A 12,903-nucleotide genomic window follows, 5' to 3' on the forward strand; every position below is an offset into this window, starting at 1 on the left:
TTATATGTATATCCAAGTGCATGTTTAACTTTTCTTTTTTTAAACAAGACAGAAATGGGATCACTCAGTGTCTTGTGGCACTTTCCATGTTGTTACATATAGATCTACCTGTCTATTATAATCTGTTGTATGTCTCCTCCCTATTGATGGACATTTTGGGTTGTTACCTTTTTTTTAAATTAATTAATTCGGCTGTGTCAAGTCTTAGTTGTGGCATGTGGAATCTAGTTCCCTGACCAGGGATCAAACCTGGGCTCCCTGCACTGAGAGTTCAGAGTCTTAACCACTGGACCACCAGGGAAGTCCTTTACCTTTTTTCTTTTAAAGGTAAATTTCTAGGAAATGAGTTGCTTTACAGGTTATTCTTTAAAAAAAAAAAAATGGAGAATTCCCTGGTTGTCCAGTGGTTAGCACTCTGTGCTTCCACAGCAGGGAGCCCAGATTGGATCCCTGGTTGGAGAACTAAGATCCCACAAGATGCACGGCATGGCCAAAATAAAATTTTTTTTAAATAAAAATCTAAAAATATAAGCAAGTGGCATGTATTAAGCATATTTTTATAATGTTCTTGAAATTTAGATATCTGCAAAAAAAAAATTTAATGGTAAGGTCCTTTAATTGCTGTGTAATTTTTTCTGCAAGTATTAGATGAGTCGTTTTTTAAAGATGTCTTTGGAGTTTTCTGCCAGTCACCCTATGAAAACCTTTTCTCTACCTACTCTTTTAACTGTTGTGATTCTTGATAATTGTCTGTAGTATAGATTTTTAAATTATTGTTTAATTTTTAGGAATAAGAATCCAGAAGATAACTACTGTGAGATAACTGGTGAGTATGATCATAATACTTTTCTTATCATACGATTTTCTCTCCATCTAGATTCCTTGAAAAGTAATATGTAAGAGAACCATGAAGAAAAAAATGTAGAGAAAGTGTTCATCCTTACACAAAATCTTTCATTTAAAATTTCACAAACATATTTCTCTGAAACCTGCTGTTCCTCTTGTTCTCTATCTTCAACTCCCACTCAGTCATTCACTCAAGTTAGGAATTGAGTCATTTTTTACCTTTTCCTCCTTTCCCTATATCTATTTGGCCCTATTCTCTTTCTTTTTCTTTTTCTCTTTCTTATTTTTCCCCTGGCCATGCAGCTTGTGGGATCCAGTTCCCAGACCAGGGATCAAACCTGGGCCCCCTGCAGTGAAAGCACAGAGTCCTAACCACTGGACAACCAGGGAATTCCCCAGGCCCTATTCTCTTTCAATTCTGTCAAAATATCTTACCCATCTGTTACTTATTCTTTGTTCCTTCTTGCCAGTATTTGAATTTAAGTCCTCAGTGTTCTTTCTTTGGCTATAGTATTTAGTTTCTTATCCTTCTAATCCATTCTACATATTTCTAAATCTTATCATGTTACCTCCCAGCTTAAAAAATTGTTCAGTGACACTGTTTTACTTACAGGATACAACCCACACTCATTAGCATAAACTTAGAAAGTGTTTTATAATTTGGCTTGTTTTTTTCTCCAACTTTATAGGCATCCTGTACTCTAGTGCATGAATAACTGCTTGCATGTTCCCATGTGGACTTTTCTCCTGCCTCTGTCCATTGGTAAATGCTATTTCCTCTACCTAAAGTGATCTTCCTACTCCAGTTTGCCTAACAGTCTTCTCATCTTTCACTTAACTTAGCTTTTCACTGAGCTTAACTTTAGTGCTGTTCAAAGTAGCCAGTCCACAAACTGTTACAGTCCATGACTGAAAAGGAACTTGCACTAGAATGTAAATCAACTATGGCAGTAAGCTACTGTTTAGTTACTGACATTTTTTTCTTAGCAAAGCTTTACTGATGAAAGGAATTTTACATCAGCTGCAAGCTCCTTATCTCAAAATGAATTAATTGATAATAAGCAGTTTACAGTCTGGCACCATACATTAAGTAATACTGACTTAAATTAAGCCTTCTCTGACAAAACCAAGGAGTTAGTCTCTGTTTTGTGCTCTCACAACACTCCTTTTACTGTCTATTGTAGAATTTATCATACTGTATTTCAAGTGTTTACTTTTGGCTCTCTTAAACTGGGAACTCTTTGAGTCCGGAAATTTTGCCTTGTTCTTTGTGCTTTAGTATATAGTTGAGTTTTGGGGCACATAATAGGTTCTGAACCAATATTTGTTAAATAAATGACAAGAATGGAAGCTTGATATGTAAATGAGGCTTTAATAAAAAGCTCATAATTACTTCATCATGTTCAGTCAGGGTTGCCATAAACTCTTTAAAATATTCTAAAAATTTGCCTTTAAACTTAAGCATTTTTAAGTGTATTTTTTGTTTTATTATATTTATTTATCTTCAATCCATTCCTTATTTCCAACAACCAGTTTGTTACCTAAACCTTTCTATTTCAGTTCTAGGATGTCTTGAGTCTAATCTCTTATTTCCATTCTTATTGTCTTTTGCCCTGACACACACTCTCAACATGTTTTATCTGAACTATCCGAGTGGCTTCCTCATTGGTTCCTCTTCTTTTGAATCTACTTTCTTCTACGTCTCTTGAATTATTTTTATAAAATACACATCTCATCCTGGGAACGTCTAGATTCCTTAACATAGAATAAAAGATGCTTCAAAATCTTACCTAACATTTTGGTCTTATCGGTTGGTACTCTTTACTATGTAACTTCTACTATCCAGGAAATAAAAATGGAGAAGTGAAGGAGGAAAAAAAGTAGTCCATACTTTCCACCTTTAGAATCCCACCTTTAAAAATCTCTACCACATTCTAAAAATATTTCAGTCACTCAGAGAATACAGTAATCACTGATCTGTCTCTAAAATGGGACAATTTATAGTCTCAGTGAAATTTAGGAAGGACTTAGTAACTGAAAAAACTTTATAAATGTTTGTAACTGATGAAACTCCTAAGAAAAGGAAAATCAGGCTCTTGGTGATATATATGTTTGTCATTGACTATGGTTTTTCTTTTTATTCAATAGGGATGAACACATTGCTTTGTGCTCCCATTCAGACCCAGGTGCCCCAGAGAGAGGTATAAGTTCATGCAAGTGCCTTAATATTTTAATCTTCTTTGATAGTTAAAATTTTTAAAACACAAAAAATATAATGTTAGTTGATATAATTTAGGGATTACTTACCAAAATGGACCAACACAGACTGGAAAAGCTACCTACCTTTGCAGTTAACTAAGTATAGTTATATCACTGCCAGTTTAAATAATAGGGAAATACGTTAATTATATCAGGACTTCTCAACTTTAATGGGCATATGAATCATCTCAGGATTTTTTTAAAATATAGATTCTTATCCAGCATATCTGGGGTAGGTCCTGAAATTCTGTACTTCTAACAGTCTCCTAGATGATACTAATATACTGGTCCACAGACCATACTTTGAGTAGTAAAGAGTTAGACCATGTCTTTACAAGTAAAACCACTGCATTCAAAGACAACTCAACCCCCAAGAGTATAGAGTGTACTATAAGCTAGCCATCATGCATTTATTCCTTCCAAGTCTTTTTTACTTAGAATGAGAATGACCTATCTAATATAATAATTAGAATTTTCATTATAGTTACATTTGGTATTGTAAGTCTTTTCATTTTTTGGTCAGTCTAGTGGGTGTATAATTAACCTTAACTTTTAATTTGTTCAGAAACACTAAAAGTATTCAGACTTTAGAAAAAAATTTTAATAACAAATTATGTGCTACACACCACACGATTGATTCAAACAAACCCATATATCATGAAACCACCATTTAGAATTGTTTATATAAAACTCTTTCTTTTTAAAAATTTTATTTATTTATTTTTGGCTGCATTGGGTCTTAGTTTCGGCACATGGGATCTTCATTGAGGCATGCAAGCTCTTCATTGCAGGCCCTTTAGTTGTGGCACATGGGCTTCTCTTTAGTTGTGGTATGCAGATTTTCTTTCTCTAGTTGTGGCACACAGGCTCCAGGGCATGTGGGCTCTGTAGTTGTGGCGTGCAGGTTCCAGAGCATGTGGGCTCTGTAGTTTGCGGCACACAGGCTCTCTAATTGAGGTCTGCAAACTCAGTAGTTGTGGTGCGCAGGCTTAGTTGCCCTGCGGCATGTGGTATCTTAGTTCCCTGACCAGCGATTGAACTCTCATCCCCTGCATGGGAAGGCGGATTCTTTACCACTGGGCCACCAGGGAAATCCCAGTACTCTTTCTACATAGTACATGTTATAAGATACCTTTTTAGAAGTTTGCATTTGATCTGACGTTACATTTTGCTTTTGTTGTAGATTTCAGTTACAGAATACAACCGTGAAAGGAAACATGCGAATGACCAGACAGTCATCTTTTCAGATGAAAACCAGATGGACCTGACAGCAAGTCACACTGTGATGATTACCAAAGGCCTTTTAGATTGTACCAAAAGTGAAAAGTCCACCAAGATAGATACTACATCATTTCTGGCTAACTTAAAACTTCACACTGAGGATGCAGAAATGAAGAGAGAATTAAATTTTTCCATGGATCAAAATGCTTCTTCAGAAAAGAAAATAAATTTCAATGACTTCATAAAAAGATTGAAAACAGGAAAATCGAATGCTTCTCCTTTTACAGGACCTGATAAAGAAAATTCTGAGATGCCTGTTCATTCCAAAAAATCAAATAGGGCCTCTTCTCTACATCAAATGCATGTATCTCTTAGTGTAGATGAAAATAGCAATAATATGACTAGACTCTTTAGAGAACAAGATGATGGGATGAATTTTACCCAGTGTCATACAGCCAATATTCAGACTTTGGTTCCCACATCCAGTGAGGCCAGCTTAAGGGAATTTAAAGGTGATGATAGTACAATTTATGGCAATGACTTTATGGACTTGACAATTAACCACACTATACAGAAGTTACCTTCAGCAGATAATCTGTCTGAAATAGAAAATCAGACTCAGAATGTCATGGTGGATATTTCAACAGATTGTGAAACTAACGCACTAGGACAGAAGACAGTCTTTAAGGATAAACTGAACACTGCTTTTCAAGACCCTTCCTTAAACCCTGAAGATGACGTACATATTACTAGAAGTCATGTTACAGGGACAGAAAGTCAAACAGTCACACAGACTTCCAACCAGGATATCAGAACATTGGCCATGACCCCAGAATCTACCAGTCCAGCTATTCAAGATTATAAGACATTTTTCTATTCTAGTTGTAATGATGCCATGGAACTGACCAAGTGTCTCTCAAGTATGAGAGAGGAGAAAAGTTTGCTGAAGCATGACAGTAATTATTCTAAAATGTATCCCAAAACAGATGCCATCTCTCTTCTCAGAGAGAAAACTATTTATTCAGGAGAAGGTAGTATGGACATTACCAAGAGTCACACAATTGCAATAGATAATCAAATTTTTAAACAAGTTCAGACAAATGTACAGATAGCAGCTGCACTGGTATCTGAAAAAGAAATGATGATCCAAAATCACATAATCGTGTCAGAGGATGGGAAAATGAATATAAGTTATAGCTCAGTTCCCCATGTATCTAAGGAAAGATTACAGCAGAGCCTGGAAAATCCTTCATTTATTTCATTGACCGACAAAAGGACTGAAATCTTCACAGATGAAGATATGGATTTGACTAAAAGTCACATAGCTAATTTAGGAAGTCAGTCTCCTCTTGCATCTTACAATCTAGCATCTGAGAATACCAGTAAATCTCACTCTCACAGCAAAAGCCCTTCAGATGAATGGGAAGAAATGATGAAAGGTTGTGTTCAGCCGTCCCGACAACCAAACATAATATCTAAAAACATCTCAGCTGACACCTGGGACAAAGAAAAAGATCAAGTTTTGAATATTTCACCCTATCTTGGTAAAGATTCTCTTCAGTCATCTAATATTAACCAGGACATAGCAACAAGCCATAGTATAGTATACTCTCATGGAGATCTTGATAAACAAGTACCACTGGGAAATAATAGAAATACAGTTCCTTGTGAGCAATCTTTGTTTCCTACTACAAAGCCATTATTTTCATCTGGAGGACAGTCTGCCATGAGAAATCATAATACTGCTGTTAACAGTCAAACAGTGAAATCTGTACCAGACCAGAATTCTAAACTGCCTGAGCCACTGAGGAAAAGTTTAGGCAATCCCATGCCTGACTGTTCTCATGACAAGATAATTACTTGTTTAGAGAAGGAGCAAAATATGGATCTAACCAAGAGTCACACTGTTGTCATTGGATTTGGTCCTTCTGAAGTACTAGAACTAGGTAAGACTAATTTAGAAAACACTAACAACCAACTAACAACAGTAAACAGACAGAAAGCTGTGAAAGTTGAAAAATGTAATGAAAGTCCTATAGAAAAAACTGGAGTATTTATTCCTAATGATATCAGAGATGTGTTAGAGGACAAAAGTGTACAGAAAACTGGAATGCTGAATAAAAAGCAAGACGTCAAAATTTGTGGAAGGAAAAGTCTTGGCAGACTAAAAATTGATAAGACTCTTGTATTTTCAGAGGGTGATGAGAATGATATGGATATCACCAAGAGTTATACAGTGGAAATAAATCATAGACCTTTACTAGATGAACATGATTCCCATTTGGTGCCTTTGGCAAGAACTTCTAAAACTGTTTTGTATACATGTGGGCAGGATGACATGGAGGTCACCAGAAGTCACACAACTGCCATAGAATGTAAAACTTCCTCACCAGATAAAGTAACTACTAGGCCTGTGGACAAAACTGTAATGTTTGTAGATAATCATGATGAACTAGAGATGACAAAGTGCCATACTGTTTTCATTGACTACCAAGCAAAGGAGAAAACTGTGCATCCAGACAGACCTAACTTTGAACTACCCAAAAGAAAAAGCCTAGAAAAATCAAAAGTGACACCTACTCCTGCTGAGGAGAATGTTTTCTTTCTAGACAATGGTGAAAGTCATCATTCAGTAACAAAAGTCAGCCACCTAACATTACAGGGGGAATGGTCTAATAGTGATCCTTTAGAGAAAGCTGTAGCATTTACAGCTGATGATAACATGGAAGTGTCTAAGTCAACAGTTTGGAAAAATGACAAAGATGTACAAAAGCCTGGATTTCTGAATGAACCTCTATCCGGCAAAAGTCAGAGAAGGAAAAGCCTTAGATTCAAAAATGACAAGACCATTGCATTTTCAGAGAATGATAAAAATGATATGGATGTCATCCAGAGTTGTACAGTGGAAATAAATAACAAAGGTGTCCTGGAAGTTAGAGAGGACTCCTGTTTGGTGCCTTTGGAAGGAACTTCTAATACTGTTTTGTATACATGTGGGCAGGATGACATGGAGATCACCAGAAGTCACACAACTGCCTTAGAATATAAACCTCTCTCACCAGATAAAAGAACCACTAGGCCTGTGGACAAAACTGTTATGTTTGTAGATAATCACAGTGATCTGGAAGTTACTAAGTCCCACACAGTTTTCATTGATTGTCCAGCCACTGAGAAAATACTTCAAGAGTGCCCTAAATTTGGAATAGCGAAAGGAAAAACCTTAGGTGTTTCTTTTCCTAAGGATGGTAGCTCTGTTCAAGAAATCACTAAAAAACAAGCACTGGCTGTAGAAAACAAAATTGTTCTTCACACTGAGCAAAAGCATCATGTGATACCCTTTGTTCCTACTAATACATTGTCTGGGGGTCAAGGTGAGAGAGAAATCAAATTCCATAGTACTGCTGTGGATGAAGCGGTCATGAAAGCTGTAGGCCAAGCCTGTGTATTGGAAAAAGGCAAAATTGAAAGCTGTCACTTAAATAGTACAGATAGAAGAAATGTGGATTTTACGTGCAGTCCTGCAGCTGCTATTTGTGGATACAGTGATAATTATTCCTGTTTACCTAATGTTTCCTTTTTTGATAATTTGGAGGGGAATGTCGTGTCCTTATGTGATAAAGATGAAGATGTAAAAGCCAGTCATTGCCCAGTGCAAAATGATCTTCCTTACGCAAACAATTTAGCCAGTGAATATTATTTGCAATCTGAGGGACTGCCTTTTTCTGCTCCTTGTTCTTTGTTAGAAAAGGAAAAAGTTGTTCAGACCAGTTCCCAAGGACAGTTGGACTGTGTCCTAACAGAGCTCAAAGAGGAGCCCCCAAATCTATTAGCTAATGAAACTTTAGTATATGGTGAAGATTTGGGGGAGATGACTAAGCTTAACTCAAAGCAAGTATCTTTTAAGCTTCCAAAGGATCAGATGGAGGCTGTTGTTGATACTGCAGAACATAGTTTAAAGAAAACCTTTGTTGGTGATGTTTGTGTTGCTTCTCAGCATCATCTGTCAACCCAGCAACCTCCATTACCTCAACAAGGACAGAGTATCGTCAGTAAAGATGAAACAATATTGTCTAAAGCAGGAAATAAGAATTTAAATATTGTTAGAGGAAATTCCTCTGTACCCACATGTGAAAACAATTCCACAATTCTCAATAACGAGAAACAGTTTACTATGGCCTGTAAAAAAGAACTGAAGAAAAATATTCAAACATTTGAATGTAATACAGCTATAGGTTTCCACAGTAACTCAGGCTTGACTAAGCAAGTGATTCAAACTGATATCAATCCTAGAGAAGCATCTGATCCTGTAATTGCATCTAATGCTGCAACTGTTAGTAGTATCAAACAAAATCTGAATACTTTGAATGGAAAAGCTGAAGAATTTTTAGATTTCCAACCAGTTCATATACCACCTTCTCCAGAACAATTACTGGAATTAGTAAATAAGGCACACAGTGATATGAGTAGAGTGCAAGCTACAGAAATACATAATGTTAACATAGTGTCCAACAGTGTTAAAGATGATAGAGATGAAGATAAAACTTCTCATAATGGAGCTGAAATCAACTCTGTACCATTAATGACAACTGTAAAAGATAAAGTGAGGAAATGTTCTTTGGGAATATTTTTGCCCAGATTACCAAACAAGAGAAATTGTAGTGTCACTGGTACTGATGACCTGAAGCAGATTCCAGCAGACACAACTAATTTAAATCAATTAGAAACTCAGCCAGTCTCCAGTAAGGATTCAGGCATCGAATTTGTTGCAGCTAAACTGAACTTAAGTCCATCTCAATATATAAATGAGGAAAACCTTCCTTTATATCCTGGTGAGATTAATTCTTCAGACTCTATTATAGATACTGAGGAAAAGGCTTTGACTGAGACATACCAAAAAGAGATTTCACCATCTGAAAATAAAATGGAAGAAACCTGCAATAGCCAAAAAAGAACATGGGTACAAGAAGAAGAAGATGATATTCAGAATGAGAAAAAAATCAGAAAAAGTGAAATTGGGTTTAATGATACTGCACAAGATCAAGAGGTGAGTTCTGTCTTGAATTAAGAAATGTTCTTGATTTTTCTATGTCCTTGAATTTTAGTCTTGTGTAAGAAGAAATTGATTATTTCCAGTTATAGGACTGGAGAAATATTCCTGTGTAGAATCTTAGGAAATTAATTGACTAGCAATTTGAAGTGACAGATGGTCACAAAAAATGAAATGGAAAGTAGTTACAAAAATTAATATTGAAATGTGTAATTCTAAATATTCTGTCACTTTCTAGTGATTGTCATGGTGAATTGGCATATGATAATCTAGGCAGGGTATATGTCATTTGACAAGTCATCTTCAGTGTTAAAATATTTGGAGGGTAAAAAGCTTTTTATTATGCAAACTTCATAAAGAAAAGCTGGACTGAATTTTCTTGGCTAAAGAAAATATATAGAAGCTGAGAGTCCATTTCTTTTGAGGATGAGAGAATGCCTAGATCGTCAAGTACCTCAAAGTGAAGTAAGTGAGATTTTGAAGTCATAGTAGGTTCTTTTTTTATTTTGCAACATCTGAGCTTTTTAGATGTCCTGAGGTGACAATGTATGAGAAAAGGTAGAGCTAATGAATTAACCAATTTGTAAATATCTTTGTTGTAATTGATAAAAAGGCAACATCTTGGACATGAAATTGGAAACCGCCTGAGAAATGTATGTCAGGACATGTTCATTTGGTTGGCAGCACAGGGGCAGAAGGAAGTATAAAGGGAGGGATGTATGAGGATGTGTTCATATTTATATTTTGATGATAACCATTGATGTATATACCTCTCTTGGCTGTGCTATGGGAATACATGGTTAAGTATTCAGTAATTCAGTGGAAACATACCTCCTTGCTAATACTTTACTAGTTTAGATCAGTTAATAAATCTTCTTAGAAGCGTTATACTTCTGTTACTTTATGTCACATTTTTAATTCAACATTAAGGGAATGTAGTATTTTAATCATAACTGCCAATATCTTTATCTAGAGGCCTATTGCCATTTTTGTCTTTTATGAAATTTTTGTCACCAAAAAAGGCAGAATTACATTTTTTCCTTCCAGATTGAGTTGGTGTAGTGTATTCTTGGTTATCAAAATACCCAGCTTTGGGACTTTGAAATGGTAAATATTTATGATGTGTGTAAAAGCATGATATATAACTGTATGATCTTAATTACATAAAAATGGATGCTTAGTTATGTAGATACATAAACGAGACGTAGAAAGACACATCAGAGGGTGAACTGCTTGTGATTGTTGATGACTGGTTTTTGCTTCTTGTGTTTTTTGGTTTCCTATTACGCACATGTTAACTTTTAAGAAATAAATCTTATTTTAAAAACCTTTAAAAAAAAGTCATAGATTTTAAAAGTTGAGGGAACACTGATTTGGATAACTTGTCACTTAAACTGAGTTTTATAGGTGGAGAAATAAAGGTTAAAAAGTATCATAGGTTCATAGAAACAATGTTTAAACTCTGTTAAGAAGTATGTAAATAAGCTTAGAAGATGATTTCAGTGGTTCTTTAAGGTGAGATTCTGAGGAAGTTGTTCTTCTGTGAAGCTTTACGAAAGTTGTAACATTAATATAAAATGTGTAACTGAATAGATTCTATGAAAATTAGTATTATTTTGTTTAATAAATATTGGGTATCTGCTATGTTCTAGGAACTGTTTAAGTCCTGGGAATGCTTCAAGTGGGAATTTATGGACAAAAACTTGTTCTCATAGAGCCCACATCCTAGCATTTAGACAAGGAATATATTGCCCTTAAAAACATAAGCAAGTAGGTAGATGAAAATGGCATTTAAGGCTGTAAAGTTAAACGATTCAAATGGTAAAAGCCGGACCGTATGACTTATTTGACTTCAGCCAAAGGAGTGTTGGTCACCTGGGGAAGGAAGTACTAAAGCCTGGAAATAAATTTCTCTGTACTCTAGACAGGGCCACCATGTACAGCCAATATTCTTTTTTTTTTTTTTAATTATTTATTTGCTGCATTTGGTCTTTGTTGCTGCACGGGCTTTCTGTAGTTGTGGGGAGCGGGGGCTATTCTTCATTTTGGTGCATGGGCTTCTCATTGCAGTGGCTTGTCTTGTTGCAGAGCACAGGCTCCAGGCGTACAGGCTTCAGTAGTTGCAGTGTATGGGCTCAGTAGTTATGGCTCGTGGGCTCTAGACTACAGGCTCAGTGGTTGTGGCACATGGGCTTAGTTGCTCCACAGCATGCGAGATCTTCCTGGATCAGGGGAGCCCTACAGCCAATATTCTGTTTTGGTTTTCTACAGTGTAGTAGCCCTGACCCTGGTGACTAATAGCTGAATAATTGGAAAGGTCAACATTTGGTAGCGCATAGGATCTGGCTATAATCTAGATACTTCAGAGAAACAATTTGCTTATATAGTATAATGCACAAAGTTATTTCTATATATTTTTAAATAAAATTACTTTGAACTCTAAAAGCCTAATAAGTTACCTGTTACTTATTCTAATTCTTTACTAAGGTATTTTATATGATTATAGATAAATTTTATGTTAGAAGTATTTCTCTTAACATTCAACATTTAGCCATTATAAGTATACAGCAGCATAGCTTTATTCTTATGATGTTCCTTTATTGATCATTTCAGATTTTTGATCATCATGCTAAAGGAGATATAGATAAAAATGTTAACAGTGTGTTGATAAAAAGCCTGAGCAGGACCCCATCTAGTTGCAGCAGTTCTCTGGATTCCATCAAGGCTGATGGGACCTCTCTGGACTTCAGCAGTAAGACCTTCATGAAGGCTAAATAATAGAAATTATCTGCTTACTTGACTAATAATAAATGTATTTCAGTTCAGGACATATTTGAAATTTGTATAAGCTTTTTGGGAGTTGATAAGTAAAATAATATTTAGTTTATTTTTAATTCTTAATTATTTCAATAAATTGAGAAGTGTTATATTACAAAAGTGATTTTTTTAAGAGGCTTATAATTAGTAGAGAAATATACATGGAGCCTTAAAACTGTAATATTCTTTGCCCTACAGAAGGCTGTCTTCCTAGAAAAATCCTAGCAGATAGTTTCGATAGCATGAACCACACATAAACCTGAACAATAACTAAAATTAAGTTTACATTTTAATTTTGAATTGTTCATCACTTGAATTTGCTTTGCTTCTAGCACACCCCGGTAGTCAAATAGAATCACAGTTTCTCAGAGATACTGTTTGTGAAGAGAACTTAAAGGAGGTATGTTAAAATATTTCTCATTTCTAATGCAACTAATTTCCTTGTTTTATTTTCTCTTGTTTAATTTTTTTTAATTATGAAATATTTCAAATATACAGAAGACTAGTTGTCTTTTTTGTTGTTGTTAAGGACCGGACATGGCAATTAATTATGTGGAGTAGAATCACAATTGGAAGACCTATGTTTTGTTGTTTTTTTCCCAATTTTACTGTTACTGAACAAACTTAAGAAATAATATTAGATAAAATCTGCTCATGTATAGCCTACAAATATCTGGATAATGTTTCCACAAATATATGCAAAGTATTTTAAG

At 35.3% G+C, this 12,903-nt stretch overlaps 1 protein-coding gene across 6 annotated transcripts in view; it reads left to right on the top strand.

Annotated features, from left to right (window-relative positions):
- The window catches only part of KNL1 (kinetochore scaffold 1), a 53,914-nt gene that overhangs the window by 22,027 nt on the left and 18,984 nt on the right, over positions 1-12,903 (top strand). For all 6 annotated transcript variants that reach the window (XR_009051526.1, XR_009051527.1, XM_057724244.1 and 3 more), the window contains 5 exons: positions 789-826; positions 2,995-3,047; positions 4,289-9,370; positions 11,987-12,125; positions 12,523-12,590. Coding sequence is in view for 4 of the 6 variants with exons in the window: in XM_057724244.1 (XP_057580227.1) it covers positions 789-826; positions 2,995-3,047; positions 4,289-9,370; positions 11,987-12,125; positions 12,523-12,590 (5,380 nt within the window). In the remaining 2 variants the exon portion in view is untranslated. The remainder of the gene's footprint in view (positions 1-788; positions 827-2,994; positions 3,048-4,288; positions 9,371-11,986; positions 12,126-12,522; positions 12,591-12,903) is intronic.

Source organism: Hippopotamus amphibius, chromosome 2, assembly GCF_030028045.1.
Source record: "Hippopotamus amphibius kiboko isolate mHipAmp2 chromosome 2, mHipAmp2.hap2, whole genome shotgun sequence".
Classification (NCBI taxonomy): Eukaryota; Metazoa; Chordata; class Mammalia; order Artiodactyla; family Hippopotamidae; genus Hippopotamus; species Hippopotamus amphibius.